The 21,839-nt window shown below is 45.8% G+C and overlaps 1 protein-coding gene and 1 pseudogene across 2 annotated transcripts in view; both read left to right on the forward strand.

Annotated features, from left to right (window-relative positions):
- Positions 1-1,632: 1,632 nt before the first annotated feature.
- GPR139 (G protein-coupled receptor 139) overlaps positions 1,633-21,839 on the forward strand; it is a gene marked incomplete at both ends in the record, with an annotated part of 39,313 nt that continues 19,106 nt past the window's right edge. Inside the window, one exon of the mRNA XM_080911555.1 lies at positions 1,633-1,735. Coding sequence (XP_080767681.1) covers positions 1,633-1,735 — 103 coding nt within the window. The remainder of the gene's footprint in view (positions 1,736-21,839) is intronic.
- On the forward strand, positions 17,339-18,691 carry LOC308416954 (splicing factor 3B subunit 4-like; annotated as a pseudogene). Its single transcript has one exon. The product of its transcript is annotated as a splicing factor 3B subunit 4-like (transcript).

Genomic DNA, 21,839 nt, shown 5'->3' on the forward strand with positions numbered 1-21,839 from the left:
GTCCACCACAGACCCCGCTGAGGCTTAAAGATCTCTCTACACTGTTGGCTCTCCAGCCTTCCCCTCCTCCATTCACTTCCCAGAGGGAGTGCCTAACAGAGATGGGGACAGGACACTGGGCTATTGCTGGAGACCCAGAAGAAGCTCCGTTTTTCTTCTCTTAGGAACAGATGTTAGGGGAGGATTCTGAGGGGGGTGGGCTTTCTAACATCTTGCTTCAGCTTGCTCCTGGAAAGGCTTGCCTCTGTGCTCTTCAAGTGCCTTTAACACACGGTCTTGACTTGAGTCTGGGACAGACGTCTCTCCTTGGCAGATGCTTGGGTACCCTTGAAAAACGAAGCTCTCGCAGAGCTCTGCCTACCCCTCCTGCAAAGGGAGCGCCCCCTCACTTCCGGGATCCCACCTGCTCTGCCCATACTCTCCTTCACACAACCTTCAAACTACTCCAGACTACCCAGCCCCCTACCCCCTACGTGCGTTTGTGTACTTGTTCGAGGCTCCGCCTGAGCCTGCTGCGCCCTCGTGCATATTGATGAGAGTGTCTGCCTGTCTTCACCAGCCCAGCTAGGTGTGGAAGATGAGAGCATCCGCGTGCATGGGTGTGTGAGTGCATCCGCATGGCTGGGCATTGTGTGCCTTTGTGTGCGTGCGGGTGTGTCTCAGTGGCTCCAACAGCCTTATCCCAGGATGAAGGCTGTGTGTGGTGGGCTTCTTTTAGCCAGCCTGCTTCCCTTCCAAGTTCAGGGATAGCACCAACAACCTGGTGGCATTCACAAAGATATTCTCACCCTTCCGTCAGACCCACAGGCTCAGCTCCCTGATCCAGGAAAGCAAAAAACCTTTCAACATTCTCAGGGCTCGAACAGTCGCGACCCCATCCCCCATACCGGGCTGTAGAATCCTCTACGCGAAGATGGGCTCAAGGCATTGATGGGAAGCGAAGACAAATAGCTATGAGGAGAGTCAGAAGAAAAACTGAGGACATGCTGGAGGGGAAAGGAGCTGCTCAGGGAGACGCAAGTCATATTCACACCACGCCCCTCCCACAGGGGTTGGAAGCTCAGAAGAGCCTGTTCTCCATCCCGGTCTTCCTCTGGGGTTCCCAAGTTAACCAGGTCTTTTCCTCCAAAAACTGGAGCCAGAAAACGCTACTGGGACCGAATTAGGCTAACATCCCACTCGATCCCCTCTGAGCCCCCCTCAAAAAAAAAAAAAAAAAAAAAAAACCTGCACCGCGCGCTCGCGAGTGTGTATATGTCTGTGTGTGCGCGCGCGCACGCGGGGATACACACACACACACACACACACACACACACACACACACACACACACACACACCATCCAGGAAGCTGCTGATTGGCCACGGGGAGCGGCGTCCCGGCCCCGGTTGTGAGGCGGGAGCTGAGCGGTCCTAGGAGGGAGGTGCACACTCTAGCTCCTGGAGCCCCTCCCGCGTCCCCCGCGCCCTGCCAGAGAACGGAGCTGCCTATCTAGGAGGACAGGTGCAGAGCCACCAGAGGACACCAGCCTGGGCTAGCAGCGGGTCCCGCGGTGCGGTGATCCTCTCCAGGGCTGCCTGGTCCCCAGCCATTTGGCAGCTGCGCCGAGCCCAGCCCGGCGAGGGGCGCGCTCATGGAGCACATGCACGCCCACCTCGCTGCGAATAGCTCGGCTTGCGGCTTGGGCTTCGTGCCGGTGGTCTACTATAGCTTCTTGCTGTGCCTCGGGTTACCAGGTGAGGGGTATGCGGGAGAGGGAGGGAAGTCAGAAGTCCCAAGTTGCAGAACAAGGCTGTCCAGAATCTCGGGGGTCCCAGACACCTTCTTGAGACGTACCCTGGAACACCCCTTCAAAAAAGTATAAAGTTTAAACCTTGGTGGCAACTGTGGATGTTTCCAGATCAGGATGAAGGGACATCGTCGCGTAGCTTGTGGCTTGGCGGAGACAGTGCTTGTGTGGCTCTGGGGCATTGTGACTTGTGGGTGTGCATCCATTCCAAAGCTTGCCTGTGTGTGTGTGTGTGTGTGTGTGTGTGTGTGTGTGTGTGCGTGTGTGTGTGTGTGTGTGTGTGTGTGCGCGCGCGCACGTAGGGGGTCGCATCTCTGAGGGATCCTAGAAGGGCTGTGTGAGACTTGACCGCAGCTTCTGGGCAGAAAGCTTAGGGAAGGCTTCTTTTTAGCTTTTGCCCCATTCTGTCACCTCAGCTGAGAATACTTGTCACACTTAGTACTTCCCCGCCTGAGCTAATGCTACAGAAAGCCGAGACCTTGATCATGACTACTCGTTCAAGAGACAATGAGGTGAGCCCTTGCTATCCACTATCTGCCTTAGGGAGCGAAATGTCTTCCCAGTGGCTAGGAAGTGTCAAAGGGCTGCCTCTGGGTCTGGGATGTATGGGGCAACTGTGCAGAGATGCACACTGGCACCACAGAGGATGGCAGTCTCCTTGAGTTTCTGTCTGCTTCCTCTGGCTTTGCCTGCAGGTCAACCCCAGTCCTCCCTCCTACCCCGGCAGCTCCCAGCGCTGCAGAAGAGTGGCTGGCTGGTCCGACTTAATGCCCTTTGGAAAGTGAAGCTGAGACTTGTAGTGAATTCCTGAAGAGAGATGAGCTACTGAGGGAGAGGACGGATGTATGTCTGGTCTATGAGGGAGAGCAAATGGGGCCAGGGATAGCAGCCCCCAACCCCCTGTGGTGGGGGAGTTGGCTTCAGTTTGGGGGAATCTTTGGATAATCCTGTCATCCACACAATGTCATAGACATTCCTGGAGTCACCTGCAGACAGAAGAGAGAGCTAGAGACAGAAAGGCTCAGGAAGAGAAAGCTAGACTTTAAGCATCCACTACTTACCACCTCTTCCCCGTGAACTTGAGCATCCTGGGATGCTGAGAAGCTGGGCTTCGGTACTCTGCAGATTTGAGAGCCCTCCCCTCCTCAAACACTTAGGGAATCCAGAGCCCCTGTAAGGATGGTCTGCAACAATCTCCACTCCTAGCCCAGACAAGCACAAGTTTTCTAACATGGGCTCCTGTCTCCCATGTGGAGAGAAGCTCTCTCCCTAAATTATGCCTCCCTAGAAGAGGGGCTCCACCTCTGCATACCCTGCCAAGTAGGATGCTCCTGGAGTTACCTGGAACTGAAATTGATTTCCATCCAGGCTGCACCTCCCCCTCTCGCCCTCCAAAGCCTGTCCCCTGGGCTCTCTGTTGGAAACTCAGTTTTTGAGAGGCTGGTTCTGTGTGATGCTTGCTGAAGTGAAGAAGAGCCAGACCTCCCTCTTCCTCAGTCCCCCTTGTCAGAGTGTAACTCCCATCCTGTTCACCCCATCTCCCCCACTGCTGTGCTAGTCTTTCACTCTCTTGGGCATTTTCTAAGCTGGGAAGACAAAGAGGAGGATGACCTCCAAGAGTACAAAACAGGACATGAGGTTAGGAGAACAGAGAATGCTCAGACTGTCTATGACCTCAAGTCAAAGTGTCATGAACGGTCACAGTCTAACGCCTATGAATGAATAAGGTCTTTCCCACCCATAGCTTTGGCACAGTATACCAGGCACTGTGTTTAGCATATGGTTAGTTCAGGGGTAAAGGATTTAAGAGAGAGAAGGGTTGAGATTTGAACTGAGGTGGTGTGGATGTTTTCATAGACTTTAGTAAGAGTTTTGACCACCTATACTGTGTGCAAACACTAAGGATGTGCCGAAGGGCTCCAAATGAGTCTTCAGAGGAACTCATGAATGGAAGCTTCTGATTTTAGAACAACAGTTGAATGTGGAAGGATCAAGCTTTCTAGAGAAGGGTGAGAGGGAGATGAGTCTTATCCAAAACCATGAGCCAAAAGCAGTTTTACTAGCAACCTGGAAGTCTGGTTCAAAGGCAGAGAGTCCTTGCCATTGCTATAAAGCAGTGGATGGTTCTCAACGTGTAGGACTCGAAGGACCCTTTCACAGGAGTTATATATGACCATCAGAAAATGCAACCATTTCATTGTGATTCATAACAGTAGCAAAGGTACAGTTACGAAACAGCAACAAAAACACTTTTGTGGCCGTGCGTCGCCACAACGTGAGGAACAGCATTAGGAAGGTTGAGAGTCACTGTGTTCAAGTCATACAGGGAATCAAGAATAGCCCAGCAAATAAGATTACTGATGAGGGGTCAGTCCAGCCTCCCACCAGACTCAGGCAGTGTGGTGGCTCTGTGCCTCAGTTTCTATCTGTAAAGTAGACATTATGAGAGTGGCTTCCCTAGGATGGTAGCAAAGGTGACAGCTTTGGTGAAGCTGAGGAAGTGATAAAGCATGTGGCTCGGTGGTTGCCACATACACCGATTGACACCATGTGGCTGCAGTTATATTTGTCATCCCATGGACTGTCGGGACAGGGGCTGCTCAGCACAATCAGGGAAGCAGCAGAGGGTGCAGGACATGCCCAGGGGAGAGCACTTAGCCTGGCATGTGAGGGAGGCCTGCAAGTTCACCACAGTGGTCTCCTCCTCAACCCAGAGTGACCATCAGTTAGCAAGCCCTTGTCACCACTGCTGATGGAGAGACACGGCCATGTGGGGTGCGATGCAACAGAAGAACATGGACCTTGTTAATATTGTTGAAAACTGAGATTTTAATGGAGTCACTATTCCCAGTAGTGAATTCACTCTCAAGTTTTCCAAATCCTTCCCTCTGCCCCAGTGCTGTTAGAGATGTAGTGGAAATGGAGAGTCGGGTAGGGAACGCCTGGATATTTGCCAAGAGGGATCCAGTAATTACAGGGAAGTGGCAGGTGTCTCTGGCCACATACAGACACACAGTTGGCAGAAAGAGCTTGAAAAAAAAAAAAGAAGAAGAAGAAGAAGAAGTCACGTGGTCCAGCCCCCTACTTCAGGTAATTGCCTGTGTGACCAATGCAACAAGCATTGCTATGTGGAGTGTGAGCAGAGATAACCACTCAAAGCATTCTTAGCTGGTCGGTTCCACAGTTTGCCGCATCGTCAAAATGGGTGAAAATTCAAGTGTAATTACCTCCCTGGGTAGCATCTATTAATTAAGATACTCTGAGTGAAAATAGCTTAAGTCATACCTGTGGTATCAGCTACTCACAAGGCAGGGGTTTCTTGAGATGAGAAGTTGAAAAGCAGCTTAGACAGCATAGCCAAAACTCAGCCCACAAAACATCCAGGATAGCATCTGGTCCAAAAAGGCTTCTCCACACCATACCTTTTCACCCACAGATGCACGTGAACCCACTTTATGGCTGAGAAAACTGAGGCACCAAGAAGTGCTGCATCTGCCCTACAATCATAGCATCAAACCAGAGATAAACTCACCTGTACGCTCCGTTGAGTTGAATTTCCTCCCTCCCACCAGAAAGATGTTTTAACTTGCCTCGCCCCCTGCCCCATGCTAAAAAGACATAGCAAAGAACATTTGTGCCCCTACCCCTCATAAATTCCCATCCGTTTCTCTCCCTCCTCCTTTCTAAGTGAGGAAGGTGTTTCTTATTTCTCAAGACACAGGAACTAAGTAAGCAAACCTCGTGCTGGTTGGCTTAGTGGAGACGAGGCATTATAAACAAGGAGAGATACAAGTATGACTGAACGCCCAGGGGGAAGACAGCAAGGGGATGGTGGGTGAGCCGCCCTGATAAGAAAGGAAAGGTGCAAAGCTAAGCGGGTTTTGAAAGATTTGTTACTTTGACTTTCTGAAAAGTGCCCTAGACAGGAAGGAAGGAAAGCAGACTGAGGAAGGAGATGATAGCTGGCAGCCCACCCTACAGAGTGGAAGGTTTCCATGGCTGCCTAGCAGGGTGAGGAGCTCTGTCTCCGATCGCTGAGATGAGGAAGGCAGCCTGACACATGGCAGTTACCATGGTTGTTAACCAAAGGTCAGGACACTAGTAGCCCTGGGGCTGGACTGAGCTATGCAGATATGTTTTCTTTAATCTGAAAACAGCTTGGATTAGAGAAGGTGTAGAGACCAGGCTCAGTGAGAATGAACTTCAGGGTTATGGCCTGCCCTTGATGCTTATATCCTGTGTAACTGTGGGCAAGAGATGTTAACTTCCCTATGCTTCCAGTTCCTGGCCTTTAAAAATGGAACAATGATAATAACCTTCCATACTACTGTGTTGGGAAGACTGAGTTAAGCACTAGACACATTTTGAGCACAGTAAGCACTCTGCAAGTTAAATCATCATCCTTTAAAATGTAGCGTAATTTCCCAATCGGCTTGGTGACACCAGCTTTACTCTGTCATCAAAATAAGACAGGACATTATAAGAAAATAAAACTATAAGCTAATAAACAGGAATGACCAAGTTACTCTTAACATACACTTGCAGTAAAAATTTATCAGACAAGTGATAAAGGGGATTTCTTTAATGAAAAACGAAATCCACAAATAACTTAGGACTCTATTACCCACAGGAGCTGAAGACTCGGGGCTCCCCCAATCCCTATGAGCTGGAGCCAGACAGAAAGAACCGCCTTCCTTGCTCCTATTCAACACACACACACACACACACACACACACAAACACACACACACACACACACACACAAACACACACACACACACACACACACACACACACACACACTGAGTTTCTAAACAGCCCTGCGTGCTGCACCTAAATCACCCTGTGTCCCGTCTGTGCCATCCTCAGACCCAGTTGACCACAGACAACTGGGTCTTCACATACAAGCCAGACAAAGAACAGATTTGGAATTCTGGATTCCAGGCTCCTCTGGCAATAACTGCTTACATGACCTTATGAGGTCACTTTTGATGGGGTCGTCAAAGCCACAAGGGAAGCAGTTTCTGCCTGAGCTCCAACTGGAGACATGACACTTAGAAGGAATATAGCAATACAAATGATTAGACGCAAACACACGGTGCAGCTCTACTAAAAGCTGTCCGTCATGGCCTTGGAATGGGGTCCAGAGCAATTGCTTTCTAGACCACACCTTCATGCAGTCTTGTGAGCATCAGTTTGGTTCGAGTTTTCAAAGTAATGCATGAAAACTGGCTATGGATTTGCATCTTGTGTCTATTGTGACCTTAAGTATAATGTGACACCTCTCTGAGCCCAAGATCTTCCATCTACAGCAGTGATTGATTAAGCAGTAGTTTCTGATATCTTCCTGCCCGAATTCGAATCCTGGCTCCTCTACTTAATCATCTGCTACTTTAGGCAAATCTCTCGCTGTCTCCAAGCCTTAGCTTCCTCGGGCATGAGGAAGATATTAACAGTGCCTGTTCCAAAGGGCTATTTTGGAAATAAATTAAAATGTGAAAATCCTTAGTTTCATCTTGGCATGCTTGCTCTCACTTGGAGTAAGAGTTTGATAATGTTTGTTGCTGGGCTAATTAGAAATAAAACATACAAGGACTTGTCACAGTCTCTCATACATGGCTGGAGATCCATAAACTACTGACACTGTTTCATTGTCTAATATGTCCCTGTGTTCAAGCCTTTGTCTATGCCCTATAGGCACACTTTATACATGGGTCTTTTTCACAAATACACGGTTCTATTCACAATAATGATAAAACTGTGCCCTAGCAAGACAAAGAAGAAAGCTCCCATGAGTTGGCAATAAATTCCTTCATAAGCCTAGGCAATGGACCTCCCTAAAAAGCTTAACTGGATTTCTGTGCACCTTTCAAGAACAGTACTGGTTGAAACCAGAAAACGCGAGCAAGTACCACATTTTGTTGCCTGGAAAAAGTATCCAGGGTCATGAAAAGACAGGGTCCCATCAGCAAGCTTTCATGTGCAGTATCCAAGAGACATAGGGCAAGTCTGAAAGAGGATGCCAACCAATCTTAATAGCCGCTGGCTCTCACATGACACCTACTGTGTGATGGGCATTTGTCAAGGCAATCCTCATATGTGAACTTATTTAATTCTTATGATGATTCTTTGGGCCTGCGTATATCATCAAGCATTTTCAGGTGAGATTTCGGGTCACCTACCCAAGCTCACACATCTGGGAAATAGTAGAACATCCTTGTGTGCTACTACCCAGCTTTATCACAAAGAAATGACCACACACACACACACACACACACATACACACACACACACACACACACACACACACACACATCCCAATGATGAGTGGAACTCAAGAGGAAGTGGCCACAGGAAGGCCTAGACTAAATGTCAGAAAGTCCTCTGCCATTTGGTGTTCTGGCCAACAACTCAGTGTTGCCAAATTGTTCCAAAACCTAGAGATCCAGATTTATGTGAAACCACCAATGTTTCAATGTTGGCAACTAATTCAAAATTTAAAAAAAAAAAAAATCCTGTGAGCCAACACTTCCTGAGCCAAACCAAACACATCTACGTGCAGGCCTGCTATAGCCCACCAGCCTGCTGCCTTACAACCTGGGATGGGAAAGCTGCAAGAATCATCAAAAAACACCAGTGTGGATCAGGGTAGAAAACAAAACACACCATCTAGATGAGAATAATTCAGGAGACCCAAAGAAATATGTGGCCGAAGGAAGGCATACCAACTCCCTGATTAGCTTAAGATAGAAGAAAGTTCTCCAAGAAATACATACTACAAACTGCATGTTGACAGCCCTTGGAACACAGATACATCATTTTGGGGAAGCAAAATAGTCCTTCAAACCTGCCAGTATGGGGGATTAGGATGTGGGACGCCAACCTGTACTCAAATTTACAACCTCATGGCTTTATGTTAACAGGACTGTGGCAAGTGACGTCCACGTTCAGCCCACAGAATGGATACAGTGCCTTTCTCATGATGTATGACTTAGATGATCTCAGTGAGATCATTCATGACTAGCACAGGGCATGGAATCTAACAGTCCATGGCTTCTGGATAGTTTGGATTTGTGAGTTGTCTTCTTTGCTGAGGCCAAATACACTCACTTCACAAGGCTCCTCCTGAAGATGCAGGGCCAGAATCAGCAGGGTCTTCAACAGAATTCAGCCTCCTGATCTTGGCTCCCTTTTTCTCAGTCAACTGCTACTGATGTCCACGAGCAAGTAAGTGATCAGGATGAAGATAGATAGCCTGCAGCCGATGCACAGTAACCACCTGGCTCTGGGGTTTTGTCCGGTTTGCATCTAGAATGGTTTTTAATAGTACTCATGTGTAGCATCTGTTCCTTCTCTTAAACTTCCTGATTCCATCAAAGAAATATTTCAGCTCGGCACAGTATGTCTTTAACACCTTCTCAGTATGTGCTAAGTTTCCTGGGCTCAGCACTGTGGCTGGCAGTAGTGTCCGACTTAAATCTAATGTTCATCTTGTTCTGTTATTACATGTTTTCCCCAGTGCTAGGAACCAAACCCAGGGCCTTGCACTAGGCACGTGCCATAACACTGAGCCACACCAGGGCCATGTGTTTGTTTTTAAGGCTACCTGTTCTTTACAGCAAGGAAGCTGGCTTGTGAGTCATAGCTCTATGCCCTCTCTCACAGTGACGCCAGCTATGTAAGGCTATCGAGCACTTGACATTGGACGAGAGCAAGCAAGATGCTAATTTTTTTTTATTTCATTTCAATTAATTTGCAATTAAAATCTGATCTTTCACTTATTAGAAAATAACTGTCTGGTTGGGACAACTCGAGTATGAATTTATTCATTCAGCTCTGTTTTGTGACCTCTAAACACAGGGCACACACAAGAAAAAAATCAGCACACATATGGGATTCTGAAGACTGAGCACAGGAGGAAAAGGCTCAACATCTCAATAACTCATGTGAATTACATGTATGGGGGGCTTAATATATAGTGTTAAACTTCTGCTTCTCTTTACTGTTTTATTGTGGCTACTAAATTTTAACTGCATATATGATTCATGTAACATTTACATTACATTCTCCATCGAGATGGAGTGTTTTGTTTTCTACTGTGATCTACACTGCCATTTCTTGACGATTCTTGCAGCTTGCCCATCCCAAGGCTGTAAGTCAGCAGGCTTCTGGGGAGCACTGTAATATAAAAGTGTAAATCTAGGAGCTGGGCATAGTGTCATCTCAGCGCCGAGGAAGCCGAGCTGGGCAGACATCAGGAGTTTGAGGCCAGCCTGATCTACATATCTCTCTATCTCCATTTCCAAAAATATAATAAATTTAAGAAAAGAAGACAAATAATTTTCAAACAAAACATAAAATAAATAATATAATAGCAGAAACAGACTTTTAAATGAAACAAAAATCCCAAGTCCTACAGGCATTTCAGCAGGTTGGGGCGCTGTAACAAAAGTATCACGGGCTCATGGCCTGTGGCACCAGACGTTTATTTCCTCACTATTTTCTGGAGGCTAAAAGTCCAAGATCATGGAACCAGCATGATCTGACTCCAGCGAGGGATCTGTGCAGGCTGCAGACTGCCAACTTCTTGTCAGATGCTTCTACGACAGGCAAAGGCCACGGGAGTGCTGGGGTCCTTTTGTAGAGACACCGATCCACCTTTCTGACCTCCTCACCTCTCAAGGGGCCTGCCTCTAATAGGTCCCACTCGGATGAGGAAGCCCACTTACAAATAAATATAGGAGGAGAGGGACATCCCCCGAAATAGAGCCAAGACTAAAGTCTGGGGAAACTCAGCAAATGCAATACTCTAAATAGAAAACCGGACACTAAAAGACCAAACAAGCTCCCCCTCCAGACACAGTTGGACCCAGATTCCAAATCCTGTGTGTTTTGATCATTGTAGCCCAAGAAATTACTGACCACCCTCAACACCTGTACCATGCCCAATACCACCCTAAAGAAAAGTAAAGAAGATGGAGCACAGGGTGGGTCCTCTATGGGATAAAGAAGGGGGCATCCCTATGTGAATGGATAATCAAGTACCTTTGCATCCTAGAATCTGAATGGAGAGTGTCCTGGCTTCTCTTCCATAAAGGTTACAAATATGTTGACATACATTACAAAGACGATAAGAACTTTTCTCCTCAAATGTGTCCTTTCATTTTTGCCCCAACAAAGAGGGGATGACAACTCAGAAAACATTACCAAGTACTGGGCAATGTGTTAGCTGCATGACAAGCCCCCAAAGACTCATTTCTTTCTTTGTAACTTTGACATACCACCAAGTCCACCAAGCTAGTGTGCATGAGCATACACATGCACGAACTCGAAAACACACATACACACACACACACACACACACACACACACACACACAATATCAGCAACCCACTCAAATGTAAAACTTCAGCTGTGTAAATGCCAGTTCATCACTGAAGAACTTGACTCATACCAAGTGGCCAAGAAAAACTCCTCTCCAAAAGAAATATTTTCAGTAGAATGACAGGGAGGGAAAAGGAGGAAGAAGGGAGGGAAGGAGGGGAAGAAAAGGGGAAAGGAGAAGAAAGGAGAGAGAACAAGAGGGAAGGACAGGGGAAGGGATAGGTGGAGGGAGAGAAGAAGGAGAGAGGACAAAGCAAATAAGCTGGGACAGGTCTCTGGCAGGAAGGGACAGAATAAACCAGGGCAGAAAGAAGGCCAGACCGTCTAGAATGACAGGGAGTGGGAGCAAGAAAAGAGACACAAGAAGCCAGCCCATTACAAAGCCCAGGTGAATTGCTCTGAGCTGGGACAAGCCATTTTCTGAGGTCTAAACCAATGCATCCGCCAGTGACTCCTCTCTTCCTTATTTGCCAGAATACTTGGCAGTCAGCGGATCTCGGGGAATTGCTTTTCTGCAACAGACATTTCTTATCATTTCAGCTAAGTGCAAAGCAAGCTATCAGCCCTATCATTTCAACCAAGGGACTCTAGCCAGACACACAAACACGCAGATGTGACACATGGAGAGATACATATAGGCATACAGCAGGCTCATGCATGCATACATAAATACAGCATGCACACACACAGAGAAACTCACAGAGGCTTATGCACATACATGTGTACACTCATGCCACAGCCAAAGATATAGAATAGATTGTGACTCTGTCCTGGCTTCAGCTCCCTACTCTTAGCATTCACACCCTCGCCTACATAGTTCAGCTCCTCAGAATACTCACCACACACACACACACACACACACACACACACACACACACTCCTTTGTGCTTCTATGAAGAAATACAGTGGCCTCCCTAAAATGTATGGATTGGTACAGCACTTGAAAGTTCCAGAGAGAACAGGGCCATAAACAGGACAAGGCTGAGCATTTCCTATATCACTGGTTTTCAACATCCCTGACACTGCAACCCTTCAATATAGTTCCCCGAGTTGTAGTGACCCACAATTATAAAATTATTTTAGCTACTACTTCATAACTGCAATTTTGCTGTTGTTGTGAATCATGATATAAATCTTATATGCAAGATATCTGATATGTTTGTGACCCTGAGAAAGAGTCATTTGATCCTCAAAGAGGTCTTGAGAACTGGTTGAGAACCATTGATTAAGGAATCTAAGGTCCATACTCCTGCCCCTCACAGAATATGCTCCTATATCATGTCTTTCTTACATGCCAGAACCTTTCCTATACCAGACATGCTCTATACGTTAAGAATAACAAAGAGTTCCAGGAGGTCCTTGCACTTCTCCATACTACTTAAGAGACAAACGACAAGCCAGTGGGCAAATCAAAGACAAAAACCATTTGAGGTACTGATGTGCATTCTGGCAATCATATACAGGGAAAGGCTGCTACACAATATAGGCCAGGAAACAGTGATGTCTGGGTGAGGTTTGAATAGCAAGAAGGCACTAGGTGCAGGGAACACCAGGAGAAGACATGACAGGCAGGAGAAATGGGCATGGTGGAGATTCAGAGATGGTGAATGAGCCAGCACGAAAGACCAGTGACTGGATCACACTGAACGAGAAAAGTTGGTCAGAGGCAAATGCATATGCTGTCTTCTAAAGGTGCTCTGCACAATAAGAAATCTCCATTGGTTGTGTTGATTGACAGTGATAGAAGAAAAACTTAAGAGGGCCTGGACCGCTGAAGTAAAAGAGACCTGAAGGACACAGGCAGGAGAGAGGAAACTGCACAGCAAGCACAGTACAACCACTGGGACTCAGCAGGAGTGAGGGTCAGAGATGATATCATGGGCAACCTCGCACATCCAAAATCTGCCCTGTTCATCATCAGTTGCAGATTCTAGGGAAGTCAGAGACAACCAGAAGCAATGGGCAAGTCTACAATGCCCTCACACCGCAAGGACATTTCTGCCTTGCTCTTGGGAGCTGTGGATATGTTTCCATGGCACAGGGGAGAGCTAACATCTTGACTGTGATCATGGATAAGTCCTCCTTATTATCAAACTGTGGATGGCAATAAGAGGAGAGAAGACAGACTCTGAGCTGACAGAGGTGAGCAGGACAGATAAGGTCACCTTCAGCATTGTCATTTGAATAATGAGTGGAATGGAGGTCTGACCAGCCAGGCAGAGGGACATTGTCATCATGACTGCATTCAGCTCTGATGATACAAAATCTAGCAAGGAATTTCTATCCCAAAACTGAGGTAGAAATTCCAAGAGCATCTTGTATGAACAGCTGTAGTTCAAGAAAGGGCATGGCTGGTTGCTTCCTGGATCTCAGCATAGACCTGGCCACAAAAGGTTATCCTTTGAGATAAGATGTTTTTATTGTTCTGAGCACTTAATACTTTCCTCAAAATTGTAGTCAGATGCACACTGGTTTCCTCACCCCTCAACCACCTTCACTTCCTTTCTTAAAGACATTTGAACCAGCCCCAGGCCCCCACCATCCATCAGGAAGCACAAGATACATTCTGACATATAGGAAATGTCCACTTAAGCTTGTTTAATAGCAACACCTTTGCTTAAGTGACACTTGGAGACCAAGCAAAGCAATTCATAGTTCTAAATGCAAGTATGGCTACATTTAGGAGATAGACAAGAGGATCATGTGCTCAAAGCCAGGACAGTAGGAATATACAACAGGACACAGTCTCCAAAATTATCTGTATTTCTCCTGATGACACTTCCCACACTGTCACCTAAAACTTAGAGCCAAGACCAGTAGCCTCCTTAGGAGAGGTTTATGCTATGCATACCCCGTGCCTCTCCTCATTACCTCACAGTACACAGGGGACTTTTTCTGTCTAATGTTTTTCCCCTCATTTTTCCCCTCTAAAAAAGTTTAAGTTGACCATTTTTATTTCTACCTCCTATTTATCTACATGTATCATATGTATCACATGTAAACACACACACACACACACACACACATACACACACACACACACACACACACATACACACACACACAATCAAGCCATCATAATTTGACCTTACCACACTGCTTCAGCCATTCTAAAAGGATTTCTTATAAAAATGGAAGCTTACAATATTTGGACTTGAGTTCCAACTGGATTTCCTGTTTGTGTGTAATTAACATCTATAAATTTTCATGTCATCATCTGTAAAATAGGGAGAATGCCCATCTGGCTGGGGGCAGTACATGAGGCAATGCACACAACAGTTAACAAATAGAAGACTTCCTTTCTTAAGCCACACAAGGATTTCCTATCAGCTATTCAGGCTGCATCACGAACTGAGTTCATTTCTATGAGATTCAGCTTTCAGTTAGGGAGGGAAACAAGGGAAGAGAAGACAAAATGATCATAGTGTGTACTCTTTGCCCTTAAATACACATGCTTCTAAGACCAAACCACAAATCAAAACTCATAACAGTAGGAGACTTGCTTTATATCAGGGGTGGGATGCTGGAGAAGTAAAGTGTTTAAATTCCTGTGGGGATTCAAAATGAGAGGGGTTTGTCTTTGCCTGGGAATGTCAAGATGATGTCATTCAACTAGGAGTCCTTGACAATAGTCATAGCTTACACTCAAATTTCTTCTGATGTCCTTGACTCATAGTTATGAGTTGGAAAATATTGGATAGATGGATGGATGGATGGATGGATGGATGGATGGATGGATGGATGGATGAATGGTTGGATGAATGATGGATGGGTGGATGGATGGATGGGTAAATGGATGGGTGGATGGATGGATGGATGGATGGATGATGGATGGGTGGATGGATAAATGATGGATGGGTGGATGGATGGATGTATGGATGGATGGATGGGCAAAAGGACAGACAGATGGAGATAAGTGGATGTACAGATGAGTTTATGAGTGGACAGGTGGGTGAGTGGGTAGGTAGATAGATGGAAAGATAAATAGGTAACTGCCTTTCAATTTTTAGAAATTTGAAAACAGCCTCTAAAAACCTTGAGACGCTGCAAATGAAAAGTATCTTCCTTATATCAGCAGCAAGCAGAGCATTTCCTGAGGACTTAGTATCTGCTAGGTATTTTGCTCCATGCTGCCCCACTTAATATTCACAGCTATGCCTGAGAGCCCGGCACTTCCATCATGTCTACTTAACAGATAAGGAAACAGATTGTACAAGGAAGTGACCTTCCCAAGGTCACCCAGCCAACAGGCAGCAAAGCGAGGTGAGATGAGCCTGCCCATCACTGTTCATGTTCTATGCTTGCCCATGAGCCTGCTGCAGAGGTTGACATTCAGGGCACACAGAACAAGACAAATGCCGTGTCTACTGACCTCTCTCTTGGTTCACCCTCCCATCCTGGTCTTTGCAGACATTCTAAGGAACTATGTCTTTCTTTTTGACTGAGGACTCTCCTAATGTTCCCTTTGCCCTCTCCCTAAGCAGATGGTTTAATTACTTGAAATCGTTTTTTTTTTTTTTTTAAACCAAGGACATACAGGTGAATTTCCTCTCTGCTCCATACTAAGTTACAAAATTGAAATTGAGTTGCTTCTTTTTTTTTCCCCCATAAGCTAACATATTGTAACCAAACAATTCTCCTAGAAATTCTTTTCCTTGTCCAGATCCTTCCAGTTTCCCTTGTCACCCATAAAGGGGTTCAGTATCAGGCAAGACTCAGAATTCTAAATCCAGTTTATATAGAGAATGTTCGTTGGCCACCTATTCTGTGCCAGATTGCTATTCCTAATGTTTATAGAGTTATCAATAAGAATCACTAACATTAATACAATGCTGACCAATATGCAAAGTAAATTAAAACTTACAAAGAACTCATCCATTATGAAACAGAAGCTCAGCAGAGTTAAGTGGCTTTCCTAAGCTACTTGTAGAAGACAGAGTTAAAACTGCAATTATAAAAGAAACACTCCTCCACTGTTGATGGGATTGTAAGCTCAACCACTCTGGAAATAAATCTAGTGGTCCCTCAGAATACTGAACAGAGTACTACTTGAAAACCCAGCTATTCCACCCCTTGGCATATACCCCAAAGATGTTCCAACACATAACAAGGACACATGCTCCACCATGTTTATAGCAGCCTTATTTATAATAGCTAGAAGCTAAAAAGAACCCAGATGTCCATCAACAGATGAATGAATACAGAAAGTGTGGTACATTTACACAGTGAAGTACTACTCAGTTATTTAAAAAAATGACTTCATGGAATTCATAGGCAAGTGGATGGAATTAGGAAATATTATCCTGAGTGAGGTAACCCAGTCACAAAAAAACACACATGGTATGCATTCACTGATAAACAGATAACTAGCCCCAGAAAGCTCTGAATACCCAATACCCAAGAAACAATTCACAGACATTATGAAGCTCAAAAAAAAAAGGAAGGTCAAAATGGGGATGCCTCAGTCCTTCTTTAAAAAGAGAACAAAACTCTCGTGGGAGGAAGTGCAAGGTCAAATAGGGAAACAGGGATTGAAGAAAAGATCACTCAGAAGCCACCTCACCTGGGGACCCACCACATATGCAGCCACTAAATCCAAGCACTATAGATGATCCCAAAAAGTACTTACTGGCAGGAGCCAGACAGAGATGCTCCCTCAGGGACTATGCTACACTTATATAGATAGATACAGCTGAGCATGCTTGCAGCTAACCATCAGTCTGAACTTGGGGATCCCAATGAGGCTGCTAAAGAAAGGACCTAAGGAACTGAAGGGGCTGCAGCCTCATGGGAAGAACAACATTATCAACCAACCAAATCCTCCAAAACTCCCATGCAGTAAAACACCAACCTTTGTGCACACTTTGAGAGACCTATTGATTCAGTTGTGTATGTAGCTGAAGATAGCAGTGTTTGGCATCAATGTGAGAAGAGGCTTTTGGTCCAGGGAGGGCATGTTTTCCCAATATAGTGGAATACCAAGGCAATGGGGTGGAGAGGGGGATCAGAAGGGAGTGCACCTTTGTGAAGGCAACTGGATGGGGAGTGGGGTATGGGAGCAGGGCAGGGTAAAGGGATAACATCTCAAATGTAAATACAGAGTATCTAATTTAAAAAGAAAAAAAAAACTGCAACTATAGCTTAGAGATGGTGAGAGTGCTTTGTGCATGGCGGCTGAACTGATCTCTGAAAGGTCTCAGGATGCCACGGTGTACGTGAGAGATCTAAAAGAGAAAGTGAGTAAACCACTGGTGTGGGACTTCTGTCTTCAAGCAAGGCTGGTGGTCAACACCCACAGACCAAAGGATAGAGTCCCTAGCCAGCACTAAGGCTATGGGTTTGTTGAATTCTTGGGTGAGGAAGATGCTGACTATGCCATTAAGCTTATAAACATGCTCAAACTCTATGGGAAGCCAATACGGGTGAACAAGGCCTCGACTCACAAAAAAAAAAAAAAAAAAGGATGTTGGAGCCAAACTTTTCATTGGAAATTTGGACCCAGAAATTGATGAGAAGCTGCTCTACCATATTTTCAGTGCCTTTGGAGTCATCTTACAGACCCCCAATATTATGTGGGATCCTGACACAGGCAACGCCAAGGGTTATGCCTTCATTAATTTTGCTTCATTTGATGTTTTGGATGCAGCAATTGAGGCCATGAATGGGGAGTACCTGTGTAACTGCCCTATCACTCTATCTTATGCCTTCACAAAGGACTCTAAGGGTAAATGCCATGGTTCAGCAGCTGAACGACTTCTGGCAGCCCAGAACATACTGTTCCAGGCTTATCACTCTTACCAGCTGTTTGTTGATGCACCCCCTCCGCACTCTACCCCCAATCCAGTGGTTTCATCCCTGGGTTCTGGGCTTTCTCCACCAGGCATGCTACCTCCTACCTTGTTCCCACCTCCAGTGCCACCTCCTAGGGCCCTCCCTTCTGGGATACTCCCAGCCATACCCCCACCCCCTATGCCACCTGGGGATGGAGGGCATGGCCCCCAGCAGCAGGAACTCCAGGGACTGGACATCCTGGTCATGGACATTCACATTCTCATTCATTCCCACCAGGTGGGATGTTCCATCCAGGGATACCCCAGATGCAACTGGCCCACTATGGCCCCCATGGCCTAAGACACCCCATGCTGGGCCTCCAGGCTCTTGGGAAAAGCCACCACCCCAGTCATCTCTTGGAATGCATCATCCTGGACCTCCTCTGGCAGGCAGGCTCCCCCTAAGTGCCTCCTTTTGGATCTCCCATGAGTCACCCAGGTCCCATACCTCCACATGGTATGCATGGGCCTCCTCCATTAATGTCCTCTCATGGATACACAGGTCTTCTAAGACCCCATCCCTATGGCTACCAGCTAGGGCCCCTCCCTTCACCCACACCCACTCTACGATCCCCAGTTTCACCTTGTAGTCTGCTTCGGGGTAAAATTAGTTCCTCAGTAAATTGCCATCCTTTGTCTCCTTCTTTTTTTCTCCCTGTATCTTCATTTCTTGGATCAGAGATGCTGTAGCTCGTCAGGGCTAATGTACCAACCAGTCTCAGTAACTCTGTTCCCATTCCAATGTCATGTTTTCCACAGGGGAGTTTTCTTCGTTTTTTTATTTTAAAATGTTGCCCCTAATTCCTTTGCACATGCATAGAGAAAAATAAAACTATGCTTTTTGTTTAAAAAAAAATGCAACTATATGCCAGGACATCAAACCCAGAGCTGTATCTTCCATGACTTGTGTAAGCCCACCCTGTGAATCATGTGGGGTTTTTCTATTGTTCATTCTCTTGTGAAATCTCTACTGGCTACTGGTGCCACAGAGGCAGATAGAGCTCAGCTTATGCTCTTGGGGAAGCAACAGTCTAGTTGAAGAGATGAAGCTAAGTATGCAGTGAGCCAAAGATGTGCCTTGTCAGTACCAGTTGTGGGTTGGTGACAGTGTTGAGGAGAGGGTGGGAAGGGGCAGATGTGTTCTCTCGATGATCTCTGGAACCCACCCTCCTACATTCTGAGACCCACCATGCCCTGCGTGTGCTGACCAAAAATTTGTTCAGCTCTCCCATAAGATTTATAGCTAAGCAATGAATGATCTTTGTCCTTACTTGTAAGATGTGTCCTGTCCAGTAGGCAAAAATAAGTGAACTGACAAACTATTAGTATGTCATGGGGACTAATGGAATAATATTCAATATTTAGTTATGTTTTACCTTTTACAATATCCTTTGTGTGTGGCATTGATCCTTACCATACAGTAGAGTGGGTCACTTTAGAGAAAGACCTCTGGATGATCTCACAGCCCCAATGAGTGGTAACTCTTATATTCATTGTTCTCCATGTCCCTATGCAGCAGTGACAATCGCTGACACACAGCAAGCACCTCATATGGAATGAGTATCTAGACTCAGATGCTACATTCTGAAAAAATATTTGTCACTAAGTACTGCTGTGCTTAGGGTATCAGGCTACAGACTGAGCAAATGTCCCTAAACAAGACCAAAGGACATAGAGATATCCTTGTAAGAGCTCCAGTATCAGGACCACAAAGAAAGGAGACAACCACATATGAGTAAAAGTATTTTGGTGAAGAATTAACTGGATGTGGTCTTACGGGCAGGAGGCAAAATATTACTCCAGGATGCTAAAGCCGGCTGTGAAATCAATAATAACCAGGAAACTGGCTGAATTTTTATTAGCTTCTAAAATCTATTATAATCTATTTATCTGAGAACGGGAAGAGACGAGAGCAATGGGATTAAAGTGTTTCATGTATGAATGCTTTTGAGAATGCGGATTCCAGAGAAATTAGCAGCTATTTTAATTTCCTACAATCTCGTTCCCCATACCAAATCAGGCTACCTCCAAAATATCTCATGATAATTAACATTTGCCTACCGCTTTTCCAGTTTGCAAAGCCACTTCACGGGCATTACCTCTGACAGTTCCCAAAACAACCTTGGAAGTTTGCAAAGCAATTTCACCGAAGTTATCACACTGGACTCTTGAATCCTCATCCTTCATTCCTCTGTGGTCCAGCACCAGCCCTGCCTGTTGTCTTACAGCTCTGCAAACACAGTATATGGTCACACTTCTGTGACTTTGCACTTAGGACTCCACCACCAGGAAAGAAACCCCACTCTTTTAGTATCTTTACTCATTTTGGAGAATCAGAAAGCAAGGAAAGGGTGGAGCCCCCTAAAATTGTGAATAGCTGATGTCGGTACCCATGATAGGAGCTTCCCAGTGGAACCGAGAGCAGATTGTGTGGCTCTCAGTGGAAACTGTAGTGCTCCCTTTAAGAATCCTAGCAACTGACACTGCAATCAGGGAAGACATGGGTTCAAACTTATACTGCTACTTAGTAAGAAGTGACTTTGAGGACGTCACTAAACCTAAACCCACATGCTCTCCATTACAGGAAGGGTCTAATACTCCCCATCTTCAGAGTGAGGGGCACAAAGTGACCACTGATTTTGAAGCTCTGTGCACAATTTCTAGCTTGTCATAAGAGAATGCCAAATAAAGACTACTCTGATGATCATGCCCACTTCCTTTGTGGCAGGAAAGGACATAAAATCATTTACTGCCACACTCCTCATTTCTACTGCTCCTGAAGTCATAATTACTTGTTTCTCTTATTTCTAGGGAGGGGGGGGCAAGTCCTTTTCCCACAGATAATCAGTATCCTGTCTTGCATGTGGCATTTTTTGCTCAGAGCTTAAAATGAGTTTGCTTCGTCATAGGCAAGGTTATAGCAAGGCTGGGGGACATCAGGCTGTCACTGATGGTAGGTGAACAAGCTGATTCATGAAGGACAGGCAAGGAGTCATCCAGATGATGAAGAGAAAGACTATAGGAAAAGAAGAGTGTGCAGGCAAAGACCAAAGCTGGAAACAGTGTGGCGTGTTTGGACAGCTTTGTTTCTCCATAGAGTAGACAAGAATAGTGAATAAAACCAGGATTCTTGAACAGAGGACAAATTCCAGCCCTGCCTGGCATTTATGTTCAACCCTTCAAAGCCCTGCCTGATGTCTATGCCCAACTCTTCAAAGTCTCCTTTCTACACAGAATATGTTTTCAGTCCCATTTTTCAGAGGGAGAAAAAAAAAACAGACAGAAATTTCATTAACTTTCCCAAGGTCACTAGCTTAAACAGATTTGTGTTGCTATAACAAAGGATCCAAGGCTGGATCACGTATAAATTAAAAAGGTTTTAGTTAACCTGTGACCCTGTTGGGTGCAAATAATCACCAACCATATCAACATCTGGCAAGGGCGTCCTGGCTGTGCCATAACAACAGCAAACACTGATGCAGAGAGTGTGCATTCTGAAGAGGGAAGCCAGGTGATGTGAGAAGAAGCCAGTGAGTCCAGGCTTGCTCTATGAAACCCACCCTCACAGGAACTAACTCCCGGGAGACCTGAACCAGTCGGCCCAGAAGTGTGGGCTAGTGAAATATCTCAGCAGATAAAGTGCATGCCACCAAGGCTGAAGGCCTGAAATCAGTCCCTGAAAGTCACATGATGGTGACAAGAGTCCCAGAAAGCACAGAGGCAGGTTTTCAAAAGCTCCCAAACTAAATCCATTTTCATACAATTATGCCTTCTTGACCCACATGCCATTCAGTTGTGAGCTTAAGCTGAAACATACTTTAAATACACACACACACAC

This window comes from Micromys minutus (genome assembly GCF_963924665.1).
Source record: "Micromys minutus genome assembly, chromosome: 2".
Lineage (NCBI taxonomy): Eukaryota > Metazoa > Chordata > Mammalia > Rodentia > Muridae > Micromys > Micromys minutus.